The 18982-nt window shown below is 46.5% G+C and overlaps 1 protein-coding gene across 1 annotated transcript in view; it reads left to right on the top strand.

Moving 5' to 3' along the window:
- LOC141116683 (uncharacterized) overlaps positions 1–18982 on the top strand; it is a 92977-nt gene that overhangs the window by 60191 nt on the left and 13804 nt on the right. Inside the window, exons 5-10 of the mRNA XM_073609074.1 lie at positions 1337–3047; positions 3532–3599; positions 9842–10134; positions 10399–11047; positions 11351–11492; positions 17516–17677. Coding sequence (XP_073465175.1) covers positions 1337–3047; positions 3532–3599; positions 9842–10134; positions 10399–11047; positions 11351–11492; positions 17516–17677 — 3025 coding nt within the window. The remainder of the gene's footprint in view (positions 1–1336; positions 3048–3531; positions 3600–9841; positions 10135–10398; positions 11048–11350; positions 11493–17515; positions 17678–18982) is intronic.

Genomic DNA, 18982 nt, shown 5'->3' with positions numbered 1-18982 from the left:
GGTCCATCAAGAGTCACTCTCAACTCATCAGTCCATAAAACCTTTGAAAAATCTGTCTTTAGATATTTCTTGGCCTAGTCTTGACGTTTCAACGTATGTTTCTTGTTCAGTGGTGGTCGGGTTTCAGCCTCCCATACCATGACCATGACTCTGAGCACTGAACACTTTGTACTTCTTGCACTCCAGGTAGGTTGCAGTTCTGGAATATGACAGCGCAAGATGATAATGGGTTCCTGGTAGTTTCACGTTTGATGCTTCTCAAATCTTTTGGCAGTTAATCTGCGTTTTTTTTCTCTACACGTTCCTTGTGACCCTGTTGACTATTTGCAACAAAAAGTTTGATGGTTCTGTGATAACGCCTCAATATCTTAGCAATTTCAAGAGTGCTGCATCCCTCTGAAAGACTGTTTACAATTTTTGATTTTTCGAAAAGTCAGTTAAGTCTCTCCCCTTTTTTGTCCCTTTTTGCCTGAGGAAAAGAAGCTGCCTAATGATTATGCACACCTTGATATAGGGTGTTGATCTCCTTAGGCCCCACCCTCCCTCATTACACAAATACACATCACCTGATATGCTTAAATCCAATAAGCATTCAGGTTAAGCTTGGAGTTGGACAATATGCATTAAAATTATGATTTAGTCAAAATACTCACTTGCCTAATAATTGTGCACACAGCTTACTGATGAGATCAAAGTTGCCACCTTCGTTGTCTGAGCAATGAGATGGAAGAGGCTGGCAGTTGCATTCTCTTCACAACCAGGCTTTTACAGTAAGTTTGATAACTGTGCACTGCATGTGTTCAGAGGGCAGATTTTGAGGGGTAGAGGGATTTTTGCTAGGAGGGGGGATTTGGGGAGGGAGATTTATGCTGGGTTGGGGATTGCATTGGGGGGATTTGTACTGGGAAGAGGGGGATTTTTTGTTTGGGGAGAATTTTGGAATTCAGTGGGAATTTATAATTCGTTCACCTCAAACTCATGTTCGACCCAAAGCTCATCCTCACATATGAGTTATTAAAGTTCTCAGACCTGTAGTCATGGATTTGAACACACACATTTGTCTCAGGGACCAGGATGTGACTTTTCAATTTGGTAGATGTGGACCCTGTGTGTGATAACTCATTAGAACCAAACTTTATCTAACTGCCCTGCTGTGAAGTCATACTTATCAAGAATTTGGTCCTGTTTGATACTGTATTATTAAGATGTGCATGAGAATTAGTGATGTATAATTTGGACTTAATTCATTCATGGCTGGACCATAATAAATATTAATGTTAAATAACACATTCTTAGCTTTTGTTTTAACCAGGAAAGATTTCCATTATATTTCCAGATATTCAGGAAAAGCACAAACAACATCTGATGGAGAAGACTGAGACTTTGGTGGAGCATAGACCCCCAGGAACTACCCTGGAACCACAAAGATTCCTCATCAATGAGCGTTACGTGAACCTGGTTGTAGTCTCCACTAATCAGTTCAGGCAGCGTCCCCAGAATGAGCTAATACAGACTGGGGTAAAACATGAGAAATGCTTGAAGAAAACACAAACTGGACTGGAATACATTTCCCCCAACAGGCTGTTCCGATGGAACCATCAGTCACAATGTGTACCGCATGCAGTACTGGTGAGCGGAGTGCCAGGAATAGGCAAGAGCACACTAATGCAGAAGTTTGTCTATGACTGGGTGACCGGAAAACACTACCAGAGATTTGCTTTTGTCTTCTTCTACAGATTCCGGGACCTTAATAGACTGGGAGAGGTCAGCTTGGAAGAAATGATTCTTCATCAATATCCACATCTGGAGAGTCATATTGGAAATATTTTACACGATCCAGAGAGGCTGCTGTTTATATTTGATGGATTAGATGAAAGTATTCACCAAATGGATTTCAAATCAAGTAACCTGTCCAATCCAAAACAGAGAACACCTTTTGGTGAGATTGTGGTCACTTTGGTGAGGCAAAGACTTCTTAAGGGTTGCTCTGTACTGATAACCAGCCGCCCAACCAGACTGGCATCAGTTGATACCGGTGTTTTCCAGAGAATAACTGACATCATGGGATTTCTCCATGAAGACAGACTGATCTTCTTTAATAATTTCTTTGGAAATGAGGAATTGTCAGAGAAGGCTTTTCATTATGTGCAGGAGAATGACACGCTGTACACTTTCTGTTATATCCCATCATACTGCTGGATCATCTGTACAGTGTTATCAATGTGCTTCAGATCCCAACCAACAATCACTGATCAGCTGATGACATCATTACCCAAAACCGTGACACAACTCTTTGTGACTTTTGCCTCTAACATTCTGGCCAATCACAGCCAGAATAAAGATGTTGGTCACACTGCCCGGGAACTGCTGACATCTATTGGGAGGATGGCAGAACATGGAGTCATGAATCACATGATTGTATTTAATGAGCGTCATCTGGAGTCATTCAGTGTGAGAAATGATAATCACGTCTTTTCATCTTTCATGATGGAATCTGGTCAGCCTCCTGATGTGGATTACACCTTCTTACATCTCACTCTTCAAGAGTTTTTTGCTGCTTTAGTCCATTTTATTAACTATAATCCTGACAGATTACAGGAAACACTTGATGATGCTGAATCTTATGAAGACGGCCGTGCCGAAATATTCCTCCGTTTCCTCTGCGGTCTCTCAGACTCTTCTACTAGATCCATGTTAAAGTCTCATGTGGGAGAATTGTCTTCTCAGGCTGCCAGACATGTCCTCACCTGGATCCAGAGGAAAATACCAGAACAAAGATCTGACAAACAAATAGAAGGCAACAGAGAACTTCTTAATGTATTCTACTATCTCTGCGAGAGCAGGAATAAGGCTCTGGTGTCACAATGTATTGGATCAAACAAAGTTGTCTTTTCTGAGGTCCCCCTTAGCCCTCTGGACTGCTCTGTGCTGTCTTTTATCCTTCAATCCTGCAGAGAGACAGAAGAAGTAAATATATATTCATGTAATATTCCGAGTGAAGGATTGAGGAAATTCATACCGGCTCTACACAACATCAAGAGTTTGAGGTAAATTTTTCATACGTATAATCACATTTCTGTGTTATATTAAAGTTATCAGATGTTTATTTAACCATTTCAGCCCCGGAAGGATTTACCCCCTTAATGACCAGGCCATTATTTGCGATACGGCACTGCATTACATTAACTGACAATTGCGCGGTTATGCGCCACTGTTTCCAAATAAAATTGACGTCTTTTTTTTCCCACAAATAGAGCTTTCTTTTGGTGGTATTTGATCACCTCTGCGGTTTTTATATTTTTTTCGTTATAAACAAAAAACACTGACAATTTTGAAAAAAAACAATATTTCTTACTTTTATGCTATAAAACGCATCAAATAAAAAAAAATTTAAAAGTCTAATTTCCTGACAGACTCCATGGCAGCAACGTGTGGGTTAGCCCCGCCTCCATAACTACCCTATAGGACACCTCTCCCATAAATCTTTGCTCAGGACTATTATCCGTGTTCCTTTTTTGTCCTCCTCTGTAGGACCAAGTGTTTGGTTCCCCTACCTGAAGATGATTCCCCTGTGATCAGGATCAACCGAGCGCCAGATGGCACATCCCTCCGATAGGCCTTGACTGTTAAGCAGGGTATGGAGTTTATATGCAGAGTAGCGCTGAGGAGCTGGAAGCCTGGACATCGGCAGGCTAGCGCACACGGCCCGTTTGCCTAGCTGTGAGTAGGCGGCCATTATCTGCTATAAAATCCAGTGTGTGTGTGTATGTTTACCTCGGCTCAGATGATCGTAGGTGGAGTAGTGAGTTTGATTTCAGTATACATGGCAGCAGTGTTTGTATTTATGTATTGTCTGTACCTTTTGCTCTGTTTTTCTCTATGCTGGTGTTTCCTGCCCCTGTGCATGGCGGCTGGTTCTTCCTGCATTCCAGCCGCTGCTCTCTCTCTCTTCCGGGTCCCGACATATGCTCTGCGCATGCGGGGTTTTTAGGAATAATCACGAGGCTTGGTTCGCACATGCACGCGAACGTCTTGTACCTGACGCTGTCAGTGACATCACACGGCGCCACTTTTAAATCCAGGAGAGAGCCTGCAAAGCCCGGGAATGATCGTGGGCTTTGTGGTGACTTCCCCGGGCTCCTGGTTTGGCTCTTCCAGGTAAGCACTGCTCTATTTGGTGTGAGGAGGTTCCCTGCCTGACAGCTGATCCGTGTTTCTCCCTGCAGTATCCTGCTCTGACGCCATGGATTTTTCACTGCCTCCTGGTGGCCAGCCCTCTCATAGCAGGTATGTCTTAGGGTTTTTTCCTGTGTTCTGCCTGCTGGGGAGGGGAGAGAGTAGGGTATTGGGGCACCAGCTTAATACCTGTTGTCGCGGACACTGGCTGCAAGGACCTTTTTCTGTCCACATTCACCCTGTTATTTGGTATTTCTATATTAATCTTTTATTTTTTTGAACTTGCCCAATACATGATTCTTGAAAGAGCTGATCACATTAACCTGCAGAGACGAACTGTCTGGTCACCAGGTCTGCCTTAAGTGTTGTGTTAATTAATATGTTAATTATATTATTGTCTTTTAAGTTTTTGCTAGAGGGGAGGGGGGAGTGTCCATGAGTCAGCCCTACCTCGTTATCTAACCCCTTGCGTTAAATGTGTATAAAAAGGCTGTATTCTGCCCAATAAAGCAGTCAAGATTCTACAAGCTATTATCGACTAGACTTGTATTTACTGCAGCTATAATATTATATCTGTCTGATGGTCATACTGGAGTAAGCAGTGTTATTGACGGAGGCACTCAGTGGAGTGTGGAATAGGATCCGTCACAATTTGTTGGAAGCTCTGGGATGCTCCTCTTGCCTAGGCACACCCAAATCACCACCGGGACCCCCTGCTCCTAACAGCAGATGGAACATCACTACGCCAGACTCAAGCGCAGCACCTTGAAGGATCTCTTGGAAGTCCGTGGAAAAGTCTCCAGCAACAAATCCAAAGCGACTCTCATCACCGAACTAATGGAGATTGACCAGGCCAGTAACCCACCAGCAGATACCTCAGAGGCGGCAGAGTTCCAGCGTGACGTCCAGTGGCGACTGGCCTTGTATGGTACTCACCCCCCGCAGGAGGTTATCAGTCAAGTGTTAACAGAGGTGTCCCAACTGCGAATGGCTGAACTCCAGCGGGACCAAGGAGCGTCAGTTATGTTCAACCGGGAAGCTCCAGCGGCCCGCAAAAAGCTACCCTATGCCGCCTTCCGCATGTTTCAAGATGGTGAAGATGAGATGGATGTTTACCTGCAAATGTTTGAGCGTCAATGCGGTCTCCAAGGTGTCAATAAAGCTGATTGGGTCACGCTCCTGGTCAGCCGTCTCACAGGAAGGGCTGCAGAGGCGTACAATAATGTCCCTGATGAGATCAGCCAGGACTATGACCGGGTAAAAGAAAGACTATTGGCTCGCTTCGGCATTACTCCAGAGGCACACCGTTTGAGGTTTCGCAACCTCCGCCGAAAGGAGAGAGAGCCTTACACAGAATGGGCTCATTAAATGACCCGAGCAGCGGAGAGTTGGATGACCGGGCGCCAAGCTGTTACCATGGCAGATGCGCTCCAGCTAATCCTCCTGGAACAATTCTACGATCATACCCCACATGAGGTTAGAAACTGGGTAAAGGATCGGCGGCCAGTCACAGTAGATGAAGCTGCCACCCTAGCTGACCAATACGTGGATTCAAGGCGGACTGTACAACCAGAGCCTAAGACCCCAGCTCGGCCTGTCCCCAACATTCCACGGAGCGTTGCCCCTCCACACCAGCCGTTGATCCCCGGCCCCACTCAGCTACCATCTTCACGAGGAAAAGGGGACCTCTGCTACAGATGCAACCAATCAGGGCATGTTAGGAGGTATTGTCCGCAGAATGTTTCCCAGGACGCGCGGAACAACAGGCCCCTTGGACCTGCCCGGGCTGCTGCACACTGTCTGGAGAGAGATGATGTGACTTACCCAAGCGAGGAGAATATTGGAATTCTATATGAGGCAGACCCTGTGCAAGCTGCCACTACAGATAATCGTTTGCACCATCGACAAGCCGTTTGGATTAATGGTCGGGCTGCCCAGGGACTGCGGGACACGGGAGCTACTATTACCCTGAAACAGTCCCGAATGATAAACCCGGCAGAGCAGACGGGACGGTCTGTGGCTGTGCGGGTGGCCGGGGGAAATGTTATGCGGGTCCCCACTGCCAGGGTTCACCTTGATTGGGGTTCGGGGGCCAAAGAAGTGGAAGTGGCAATAATGCAGAACTTACCTGCAGAGGTTTTGTTGGGCAACGATTTGGGACGTTTAAATTCAGCCTTCTCCCTGGATGTATCCCCGGAAGCCTATCCCGTTACCACCCGCCAGCAAGCCCGGATGGAGGTGCCCTCCCTCGAGGACGGGACCCAGGTAAGACCTGTCACCCCTGACCTAGACTGTACTACCCCAACTAACCCTATCCCGACTTGGGCTTCTCCCCAAGAATTTGCTCAGGCAACTCTTAGTGACCCTTCCTTAGCTAGCTATAGGGAAAGAGCAGGATTGGACCCTGGGGGGTTGGAGAGGGAGCGAATAGAGTGGGTCCAGGGATTACTCTATCGGGTTACTGAGGGAAAGACAGCCTCCCATCCACCCAAGCGGCAGCTGGTTGTGCCGCAGAAATATCGTCATGACCTGCTGCGCATTGGGCATGACATACCCTTAGCTGGACACCTGGGGATGTCCCGGACCCTCCACCGTCTGACTCAGTCGTTTTTTTGGCCAGGGATTACAGGGGATGTCTGACAGTATTGCCGGACCTGTGACACATGCCAGCGGGTGGGTAAGCATGGGGGCCCGCTGAAAGCTCCCCTACACCCTTTACCGATCATTGATGAACCCTTTAGCCGTGTTGCCGTAGACCTGGTTGGACCATTGCCCAGACCTAGTCCTTCTGGGAAGAGATATATCCTTACTGTGGTGGATTATGCCACCCGGTACCCGGAGGCCATTCCCCTGGCAAATATCCATGCAGAAACTGTGGCTGATGCTTTGCTCCAGATCTTTGCCAGGGTGGGTTTCCCTCGGGAAATCATCTCTGACCAGGGGACCCAGTTCACTGCTGAGCTCACTCAGCAGTTATGGAGGCTGTGTGGGATAAAGCCCCTACAGAGCTCTCCCTATCACCCCCAGACCAACGGACTGTGTGAGAGGTTCAATGGAACACTGAAACAGCTGCTTAGGACATTTGCAACCTCTCACAGGGATTGGGAGAGATATCTGCCACACCTTCTCTTCGCTTATCGGGAGGTGCCGCAGGAATCTACCGGGTTCTCCCCATTTGAGTTACTATATGGGAGGCGGGTGAGGGGGCCCCTAGATCTAGTCAGAGCCCACTGGGAAGGGGGAATTGATCCCCAAGGGTCCTCTATCGTAGCATACGTTCTTGAGTTTAGGGACAGACTGAAGGAGCTCACGGACACTGTCCAGGAGAACCTTCGGGCTGCCCAAAGGCGGCAGAAACGATGGTACGATCGTACTGCTCGGAACCGCACTCTGGAGGTTGGGCAGAAGGTTCTTGCCCTCAGACCAACCAAGCAGGACAAGTTACAGGCCACTTGGCAGGGACCTTACCGGGTTGTGGCAAAGCTCTGTGACACAACCTACCTAGTGGCTAAATGTTCGGATGAAAGAGTCCGACGGACCTTTCATGTGAACATGTTGAAAGCATACTGGGAAAGATCAGGAGAGGTAGCCGCTATATGTGCTCCAGCTGTGGAAGATTCTGAGAATCTTCCCCTGCTGGTGCTCCCGGAGCTAAATAGAATTACTGCAGGGATAGAGATGATAAAGCTTGACGACCAGCTAGGGCCGACGCAGAGAGAACAAGCTAGACAGGTCCTTAGTCAGAGAAGGGAAATGTTCTCCACAGTCCCTGGGTACACTACTATGGCAGTGCACCGTGTGGAGACCCCGGGACAACTGCCACTAAGACAGGGGGCTTACCGGATACCTGACGCAGTGAGAGAGGGGATGCGTCATGGGATTAAGGAGATGCTTGAATTGGGAGTCATTGAGCCATCCAGCAGCCCCTGGGCTTCCCCGGTGGTCCTTGTACCGAAGCGGGATGGCACAACTCGCTTCTGTGTAGACTACCGCAGATTAAATGAGTGCACCACCACTGATGCTTACCCTATGCCCCGGGTCGATGATCTGTTAGATCGCATTGCTCGGGGGAAAATTCCTGACAACCCTTGACCTATGCAAAGGATACTGGCAAATTCCTCTGGATGCGGAGTCTATTCCGAAATCGGCGTTCATTACCCCATTTGGCTTATACCAGTCTAAAGTAATGCCATTTGGGATGAAGAATGCACCGGCGACTTTCCAGAGGATGGTAGACCAACTCCTCGATGGCCTCCAGGACTATGCTTGTGCATATCTGGACGACATTGCGATCTACAGTGATACCTGGGAGGACCATCTGGTTCATCTGGGTGTCGTGCTAGACCGCATCAAGGCTGCAGGACTAACCCTTAAGCCAGAGAAATGCAGCATAGGGATGTCCGAGGTACAGTACCTTGGACATCGAGTAGGCAGTGGACAACAACGACCTGAGCCTGCTAAGATTGAGGCCGTTGCCAAGTGGCCGACCCCCCGTATTAAAACCCAGGTCCTGGCGTTCCTCGGCACAGCTGGGTACTATAGGAAATTTGTCCCGCAATATAGTTCCATCGCTAAGCCCCTGACAGACCTGACTAAGAAGCACCTTCCCCGACAGGTACTGTGGTCCCCTGAGTGTGAAGCTGCCTTCCAACAATTAAAGAATGCACTAACTTCAGCTCCTGTTCTAGCTGCCCCTGACCCAACCAAACGTTTTTGTGTCCACACAGATGCCTCTACATTCGGGCTGGGGGCAGTACTGAGCCAAGTAGGACCTGATGGCGGTGAGCACCCAGTGGCCTACATCAGTCGGAAGCTGCTACCCAGGGAAGTCGGTTATGCAGCCCTGGAGAAGGAGTGTTTGGCGCTGGTGTGGGCTCTCAAGAAATTCCAACCTTATCTCTACGGACGATCTTTTACGGTGCTCACCGACCACAATCCATTAATCTGGCTTAATCGGGTCTCCGGGGATAATGGACGTTTGTTACGATGGAGCTTGGCACTGCAGCCCTACAATTTTACTATACAGTATCGGCCAGGAAAGCAGAATGGGAATGCTGATGGACTTTCCCGGCAAACGGAACTATAAAACTCTCCCGGACAGCCCCAAGCTGACCCGTGGTGGATCTAGTTGGGTCTGCCGGACTATGGGACAGGGGGGGGGGCACTGTCGCGGACACTGGCTGCAAGGACCTTTTTCTGTCCACATTCACCCTGTTATTTGGTATTTCTATATTAATCTTTTATTTTTTTGAACTTGCCTAATACATGATTCTTGAAAGAGCTGATCACATTAACCTGCAGAGACGAACTGTCTGGTCACCAGGTCTGCCTTAAGTGTTGTGTTAATTAACATGTTAATTATATTATTGTCTTTTAAGTTTTTGCTAGAGGGGAGGGGGGAGTGTCCATGAGTCAGCCCTACCTCGTTATCTAACCCCTTGTGTTAAATGTGTATAAAAAGGCTGTATTCTGCCCAATAAAGCAGTCAAGATTCTACAAGCTATTATCGACTAGACTTGTATTTACTGCAGCTATAATATTATATCTGTCTGATGGTCATACTGGAGTAAGCAGTGTTATTGACGGAGGCACTCAGTGGAGTGTGGAATAGGATCCGTCACACCTGTCTTCTTTCTTACTGCTCTGTTTCTTTTGTTTTTCACAGCTCTTCTAGGTCCAATCCACAACGTAGTTCCCTCAAGGGAAGTGGGTCCTCAAAGTCACACCACCGGCACTCTTCCTCCAGGTCCAGGCACCGCAGATCTCCCTCCAGACAGCATAGTAGAGATCTTCCTCACCCCCTACTCATCTTGCTCTAGCAAAGGGCCAGAAAAATCATGCTGGGGGTGCAGGGCTCCTGTCCCTGTCGGCAAATCCTTCTGTGACCACTGTTTCTCTAAAGCAGCAGATGAGAGGGAGGGTGAAGACCAGCATCTTAAATCCTTGGTGAAGAAGGTCGTGAGGGAATCTCTGCAAGAGAGGGAGGCTCGTCAGCCCCGTGAACCCCTGCCGTAGCCACTAGGCTCTCCATCGGGAGAAGGGCGGGCACACCAAACGTGGGAATCCTACCAGACAAGCCGCCCATCTGCTCCTTCCTCGGAAAGTGAGTCCGAAGCAGAGGATCCGGGAATGGGCTTTGAATATGCCTTGGTCCCCTCTCTGGTGAAAGCTGTAAGGGAAGTCTTGAGTTGGGAAGACCCTGTAACTTCTCCTCCAAAACAGAGAAAAATTTTCAAACAGCTCAATAAGGAGCGTCAATACTTTCCCTTTCTCACCGAACTGGGTGACATCATCTCTGATGAGTGGGGCAAGATGGACAAAAAGAGTTCCATGCAGTCAAAAATCCTGAAGCTGTATATCTTCAGGGAGGAAGAGGTTAAACATCTCGAGTCAGCTGCTTTGGTGGACGCAGCACTGATGAGACTAGTTAGATATGTAACCCTTCCTTTGGAAGACATTTTTTCCTTTAAAGATCCCTTGGAGATACGGATCGACTCTGATTTGAAGAGGATTTACCTGACAGTGGGAATGGCCTGCAAACCGGTCCTAGCCATAGCCGTAGTATCCAAAGCCATGGAAACCTGGTCAGACAGCGTTGATGAGACCCTAAGAGGCATCTCCAGTGATGTGGCTAGAAGTTCACCTATCCAGGAGATCAGGCTGGCTTCCGCCTTTCTGAGGGAGGCTTCCGTTGATGTCATCCGTCTGGTGGCCCGAGTTATGCTGAAGGCTTTGTCAGCACGTCATGCCTTATGGCTAAGTCCGTGGTTGGCGGATGCAGCTTCCAAGCAAGCGTGGTGCCAAATTCCCTTTGAGGGAACATCTTTTTTCAGCAACATGCTTGATAGCGCCATAACCCGGGTCACAGGTGGTAAGTCGGGGTTCCTCCCTCAGGATCGGCGCTTACAGAGCCAGAGACGCACTTTTCCGGGAAGACAGAATACTGACCGAGCCAGAGAGGCACGCAGTTATAGGCCTGGCCGAGAGTTTTCTATATCCTGGAAAGCCAGGCAGTCCTCATTTAAGAAATTCACAAAAGGTGGTTCTTCCGGCAACCAGGATTCCACTAAGTCCTGTTGAGGTTGGGCCCACTCAGGCATGCCAGGTGGGGACTCGTCTTCTCCACTTTCAACATGTCTGGGTGGCCTCAATCCAGGACTTCTGGTCTCCTCAGGTCACACCTGGGTCTTCAACAGTGCCCCAAGGCTCAGATTTATTCCTACGACTCTTCCATGTTCAGAAGAAAAAAAAGCAGATCCTATTAGCTTACGTAAACTGTTTATTGGAGCAAGGCGCAGCCATTCCTGTTCCAGATGGTGAGCGAGGCAAGGGCATGTATTCTCCCCTGTTTATGGTACAGAAAAAGAACGGCAGATGGAGGCCAGTCATAGACTTGACCCATCTCAACTACTTCATCTGGAAAGAAAAATTCAAGATGGAGTCCTTAATTACAATCCAGCAGTCGGTTCATCCAGGAGACTGGTTGGTGTCAATCGATCTGAAAGACGCCTACTTCCACGTCCCGGTGGCAGTGGACCTCCAGCAATTCCTCCGCAAACAGCACTTACAGTTCACCTGTCTCCCCTTTGGTCTAACAACATCACCTCGTGTCTTCTCCAAGGTTTTGTTGGCTGTTGTTGCTCTGCTCTGAGTCAAAGGGGTTCGTCTTCATCACTACCTTGATGATCTACTTCTCCTAGCTCAAGACAAAAGTCAACTTTTAGAACACAGGAGTGTGGTCATCTCCACCCTTTAAGAGTTTGGTTGGCTCCTGAATCTGGAGAAGAGCCACCTGGAACCAGTACAGTCCCTCGTGTTCCTTGGTGCTTTCTTCAACACTTTGGTAGGCACTATCTCGCTGCCCGAGGAGAAGATTAAAGTAGTCCGAGACAGAATTCGCTCAACCCTTGCTTCGTCTCACCTCTCTGCTCTCCAGTGTGTGAAGGTGATTGGCACTATGGCAGCTACTATTTCCATGGTGAAGTGGGCACAGTGGCACACATGGCCCTTTCAAAAAGGGTTCCTCCAACTAAGGAATTCCTCCAGCAAAAGACAGCAAAAGACAGCACATCCACCTTACTCCAGCCATGAGAGTGTCTCTCCTTTGGTGGCTTCAGGGGAAAAATCTTCGCAATTGCCCCTCGATACTTCCCATCACTTGGGTCACGATAACCTCAGATGCCAGCAACCGGGGCTGGGGCGCTCAACGGAAGTGGCTCAGGGCAGATGGAACTCCCCTTCTCTGGGGATTGTGTCCAACATCCTGGAACTGTAAGCTGCCTTTCAAGCACTTCTTTCTTTCCGACATCTAACAGAAAACTCTTCAGTGATGCTCAAGTTGGACAATACAACCGCGGTGGCCTACATAAGGAAGCAGGGTGGAACTCGCAGCTGGTCCCTGCTACAGGAGGTGGAACCAATCATGAATTGGGCTCAGAGATACTTGTCCAACATCTCAGCGGTCTACATTCCTGGGATCCAGAATGTACAAGTGGACTTTCTTTCTTGTGTTCAAATGAACAATGAGTGGTCTCTCCACAAAGAAATGTTCAAATGGCTCTTGACCCTGGGAGTGTCTCCAGAAGTCGACCTCCTCGCATCCCCATGCAACTGCAAGCTGACCAAGTACTACTCGAGGTTCCGAGATCCTCAAGCGTATGGGATAGATGCTCTCACGGACCAGTGGAGGTTCCACAAGGCCTACGCCTTTCCTCCAGTTTCTTCGGAGGCTCAGAACAGAGTGATTCCTTTCTGACCCAACAGGCCATGGTTCCCCTTTTTAACACTCCTCAGTTATCAAGACTCAGTTCCCCTGCCTCTTAGGCCAGATCTTCTGTCTCAAGGCACAACTCTGCACCCCTGTCCTTCTTCCCTGCACCTCAGGGCTTGGTTCTTGAGAGGTGAAGGCTCTAGGTTGTCCAGAAGAGGCCATTTTGACCCTTCTTAATGCCAGAAGGAGGAGCACCAACAGGGTCTATGAACGTATATGGTCCAGGTTCACAGATCACATGCCTAATCCTTGTAACTCTCCAGCAGTCCAGGACATCCTTGGCTTTCTACAAACAGGTCTTGACCTGTCCTTAGCAGTAATCTCACTTCGTGTTCAAGTATCTGCCATCTTGGCATTCACGGGAGTTTCATGGGCAAATAATTTCCTTGTTCGCCAGTTTTTCAAAGGTGCTATCAGGCTAATGCCGCGTACACGCGGTCGGACTTTACGACCGGATGGGTCCGACAGACTTTCCAGCGTACTTTCGACGGACTTTTGACGGACTTCCGACGGACTTTCTAACGAACGGACTTGCCTACACACGATCGCACCAAAGTCCAACGGATTCGTACGTGATGACGTACACCAGACTAAAATAAGGAAGTTGATAGCCAGTAGCCAATAGCTGCCCTAGCGTCGGTTTTAGTCCATCAGACTAGCATACAGACGAGCGGATTTCTGGGTCCGGCGGAGTTACGACGTAAAGATTTGAAGCAAGTTCCAAATCTAAAGTTCGTCAGATTTGCGACGGGAAAAGTCCGCTGAAGGTCCGGTGAAGCCAACACACGATCAGATTGTCCGCCGGATTTGGTCCGTCGGCGTCCGTCGGACCAGTCCGGTCAAAAAGTCTGACCGTGTGTACGCGGCATTAGACCTCAGGGGAAGCCAAGGATTCCCAAGTGGGAACTCCCTCTTGTTCTGGATTTTTCCTCTCTCAGTGAAAGATCTCACACTCAAGACATTCTTCCTAGTAGCTGTTACTTCAGCTAAAAGAGTGTCTGAAATAAGAAACTTGGGTTCGAAGGAGCCTTTTCTAACTTTTTTTCCAGACAGAGCAGTGTTAATTCCCATGTTGGGGTCAAACCCTAAAGTGACCACACTTTTTCATGAAAATCAAGAGATTGTGCTTCCCACCTTTAGGTCAGTGGAAAGTCTGGTAGTCCTCTCCTCTTGATGTCGGAAACACTCTGAAACAAAACTTGGAGGTCATAACTCCGTATAGACAATCGGATTTTCTTTTCATCCTTCTCCACAAAAAAAACAAAGGAATGCGGGCCTCAAATCCATTGCTGCATGGATCGTACATACCATTCAAAGGGCTTATATGGCGCAGGGCTTGGCTCTTGACATGTCACTTCCGAAATAATCTGCAGGGCGGCTTCCTGGTCTTCTATTAACACATTTGTGTCTCACTACTGTGTTGAACCAGCTGCCTTGTCATCTGTTAATTTTGATTGTGCAAGTACTGTCGGTTGACAGTGTTAAATAAATTTTTTGTTTCTTTGCTCAACATTTTGCCCACCCGTGTGTGTATGGTGAGTTATTTCCCACACGTTGCTGCCATGGAGTCTATCAGGAAAACGGAAAATTTCCTATCAAATACTTACCGTAATTTTCCTTTCCTGATGGCAGCAGGAGTTCCCTCCCACATGTCTGCAATAGGCTAGTTACGGAACATGGATAATAGTCCAGAGCAAAGATTTATGGGAGAGGTGTCCTATAGGGTAGTTATGGAGGCAGAGCTAATCCACACGTTGCTGCCATGGAGTCTATCAGGAAAGGGAAATTACAGTAAGTATTTGATAGGAAATTTTCCGTTTTCTTCATCAATTTAGCCCAGTATGTATTCTGCTACATATATTTGGTAAAAAAAACAAAAAACAATAAGTGTATATTGGTTTGCACAAAAGTTATAGCATCTACAAACTATGGGATAGATTTATGGCATTTTTTTTATACTAGTAATGGCGGCAATCAGCAATTTTTAGCCGGACTGCGACATTGCAGAGGACAGATCGGACACCTATCTGACTTTTTTGGGAAACAGTGACATTATTACAGTGATCAGTGCTAAAAATATGCACTGACATTGTAATGACACTGGCAGGGAAGGGGTTAACATTAGGAGCGATCAAGGGGTTAATTGTGTTCCCTCACTGTGTGTTCTAACTGTGTGGGGGGATGGGCTTCTTGGGACAACACACAGATCCGACTTCCTGCATAGCAGAAAGACAGGATCTGTGTGATCTCCCCTGTCAGAACGGAGATCTTCCTTGTTTATGCAGGCAGATCCCCATTCTGTCTCTGTGGGGAACGATTGCGGGTGGGCGGCAGACATAGAGTCTGCCGGACCCACTGATTGGCTCCCCTGTTGGCCAGATCGCCATATATGAGCCTGACGTACACCTATGGCGATTTGCGCAGCCGAGCCAACCTGCTGCATTATATCTGAGGCGGCTGGTCGACAAGCAGTTAAAGAGGAAGTCTGCCTAAAAAAAAAAATATTAAAAGCCAGCAGCTACAAATACTGCAGCTGCTGACTTTTAATAAATGGACACTTACCTGTCCTGGAGTCCAGCGATGTCAGCAGCCGAATCCGATCAATCGCTCGGCTCTCGGCTGCTGCTGCCACCATTCTCTGTGAGGAATCAGGAAGTGAAGCATTGCAGCTTCACTTCCCGGTTCCCTACTGCGCATGCGCGAGTCGCGCTGCACGTCCTAAGCGGTCCCCGCTATCTCCTGAGACCTGTGTGTTTCCCAGGAGACAAGGGGGGTGCGGGAAGGGGCGTGACTCCCGCGGGAGTCTATTCCAGGAAGTGGGTGCTAATACCTGTAGTAGACAGGTATCTGCACCCCCCTCCCCCCTGAAAGGTGCCAATTGTGGCACCGGAGGGGGGGAGGAATCAGATGAACGGAAGTTCCACTTTTGGGTGGAACTCTTCTTTAAGGAAACTTTACTTCACGTAATATTGCACTTTTCACATAGAAATCAATTTCTTTATTTGGAAACTAACATTATAACAAAGAACATCTAAAAAAATCACAAACTACTATATTGTCAAACATTATTATAAATCAAAAATTGCTAACACTCACAAAATATTTTATAAAAAGAGCATATTTACTGATAATAACAACCCTAACCAAAGAACCATCCAGTGACGTACCCATATGTCGCTGGAATTTTGGTGGTTATATCGGGATGATGTCTGCAACTGCAGGCATCACCCCAGTATCATTTTTTAGAGCCAGTGGTCGGCACTCTTGTAATAGTGTTCGGAACGGCTCACCAGCTGCTCGATTGCTATTACAAGCAGCAGGAAGGGATGTCCCCCCGCCTCCTTTTCCAGCTCTCTCGGGCTCTCCCATCCCATCTGGAGACCAGTGTGACCAGCAAGCCCGTCCGCTAGCTGGCTGGGCAGCCAAGCAAAGCTGGGATTGGCTTTGATAGATTGTTGATAAATTGGTGCCACTGTGAAATTTTTTGAAAAGCAAAAGCATTCAGAAACACCAATCTTGGTATTTTTGATTACTGTTAAGTGATGAGTGCAAAGGAGGGATCTACGGTCTTTTTAGATCCCAGATCTCTCCATAAAGGAGGACCTGTCACATGCCTAATGCAATAAAAGTGATCCAAAAAAAATTGGAGCAACAGTGTAAAAATAAAAAAAATTGAATGTGCAGTGCCCCCATCCTCCCGTGCTTGCGTGCAAAGGAAAACGTGCACATGCAACCAGCAATTGTTACGCACATGTGATTTATCACCACGAATGTCAGATTATGGGCAGTAATTTTAGCACCAGACCTCCTCTATAAATCTAAAGTGGTAACCCATAACGGCTTTAGAAGCGTCGCCTGTGGATAGTAAAATGTACATCATTTGTATCCGCTGCAGGGGTGTGTGCAATTTTAAAGTGTGACCTGTTTGGTATCTATTTACTTGACATAACTTCATATTTTATATTCTACAAAAAAATTGGGTTATATATTGTGTTTTTTGCATTAAAATTTTAAAAAAGGTGTATTTTTTCCCAAAAAATTGCATTTGAAAAACCGCTGCACAAATACTGTGTGAAATAAAAAAATTGCAAGACCTGGGAATTATTCCCACAGCTCAGGGTACATTTGTATGATCATTGAGTTGTAGAAAGTTTTAAAAAGGAGAATAAACAATGTTGCAAGAGTATTTGACACCCAGGACAGATCATTTTTTTAACACCACCTGCTCTATGAAACAAAATATTTTTTGGTAATTTTGAAATTAAATTAATAATATGTCAATTATAGTTAATAGTATGATTTAAATAAATGCAGACAGTGAAAACTATGGTGTGCATTAACATTAGGAATTCAATGTAGAAATTACCCCTTAGATTAGTAGTCAGTGAAGGATTTCCCCCCTGCATTGCTGGCCAGTGTAGTTGGGAGATCCATTCACCTCTGCTTTCTGCTCAATAAACTTCTCAGAAGGAACCCCGGTTGAGAAAGACTGATGTAGAAAATAGTTACATCCAGTCTTGGGGGAGAAATTATTTGTTTTCCTGGTAACTTTCTTCTCTACTTCTACAGTTTAACTAGAACTGTGTTTGAAAATCCTTGCCCCCACCTGGCATCTGGCATAAGAAATAACCAGACTCTGAGGACACTGAACCTGTCTGATAACTTTCTGGAGGGTCCTCATTTCAGGGATCTGATGGAAGCTCTCCCAACAAGTCGGATAGAGGAATTACAGTGAGTATAACAGGACTGACTGAGACAATAATATTCTGGAACAGTTTTATGATCACACTACATAAGTAAAATAAATGTACAATAATGTATTCTAAACTGACAAACTTTATGCTCTTCAAAAAGACCAATGTTGGACTGTTGTCCAATTGGTGGATCTTATCATGCTCAGTTATCAGCCATTGGTCGTTTTCCTAAAACTCAATTATAAACTCTATTATAATCTGATATTGTATTTAGTCTGTGAACTAGTGTGCTGTAGAACCTCTCCATAATCCAGTATTTAGTGTTAGCAAATATTGTAGATCCTATAGTGCACTTCCAGGAATAGAGGACCAAAATAATACAGTCCCGTTTAATTGAATGAGTCATGTTTGGTGGGCAGTACTGTCCACCAAATGCAACATAGGGGTTCATTTTACTGTGTTTCAAAGCAGCCATGGTATGTGCACATGCCTGTATGGTTGCCTTTGCAGCGATTGCCCTATGCCCCGTACACACGGTCGGATTTTCCGATGGAAAATGTCCGATCGGAGCGTGTTGTCGGAAATTCCGACCGTGTGTGAGCTCCATCGGACATTTTCCATCGGATTTTCCGACACACAAAGTTGGAGAGCAGGAGATAAAATTTTCCGACAACAAAATTCGATCGCGTCAATTCCGACCGTGTGTGGCCTGTTCCGATGCACAAAGTGCCACGCATGCTCAGAAGAAATTCCAAGACGGAACAGCTCATTCTGGTAAACTTAGCGTTCGCAATGGATACAGCACTTTCGTCACGCTGCAATGTTAAAAATGATTTAATACAGCGCACTCTCTTCTTCTTTATAATGTGACAAGAATTAAGTAGTTTTGCTGCTCATATTCACACAGACTTCTCACAAAGTTTTATTTTTGTTTTTTTATTGGGATTCCCTGAATATATTGTTATTAGTTGTCACATCTGACAGAATTTTTTTTTTTTATTTAATTTTTTGGGGGATTTTAAGCCTTTTTTTTATTTAATGTTTGGATTTTTTCAAAGGCTGATCTTTGTTCAATGTTATTTTTATTTTTCCTCCAGAATATTTTTGTGTGTGTTTTGTGTGTCAAGTTACCACAACACCATTGATATCTTTTATTATTTAATCTCAAGGAGATTGTTTGTTGTTGGTGTCCCTTGTTCATTTCACATTGTATATTTGAAATGTACCTGAATCCTCACAAACTGTCATTTTTGAAGTAAAACACATAGGAGAGTATAATTCAAAACAAAAATCCTTTATTAAGGGATCAGAACCAAACAAAGAGGAAGGCAACACTGGATCA

The sequence above is a fragment of the Aquarana catesbeiana genome, linkage group LG13, assembly GCF_042186555.1.
Source record: "Aquarana catesbeiana isolate 2022-GZ linkage group LG13, ASM4218655v1, whole genome shotgun sequence".
NCBI lineage: Eukaryota > Metazoa > Chordata > Amphibia > Anura > Ranidae > Aquarana > Aquarana catesbeiana.
This window is presented reverse-complemented; position numbering and strand designations above follow the sequence as displayed.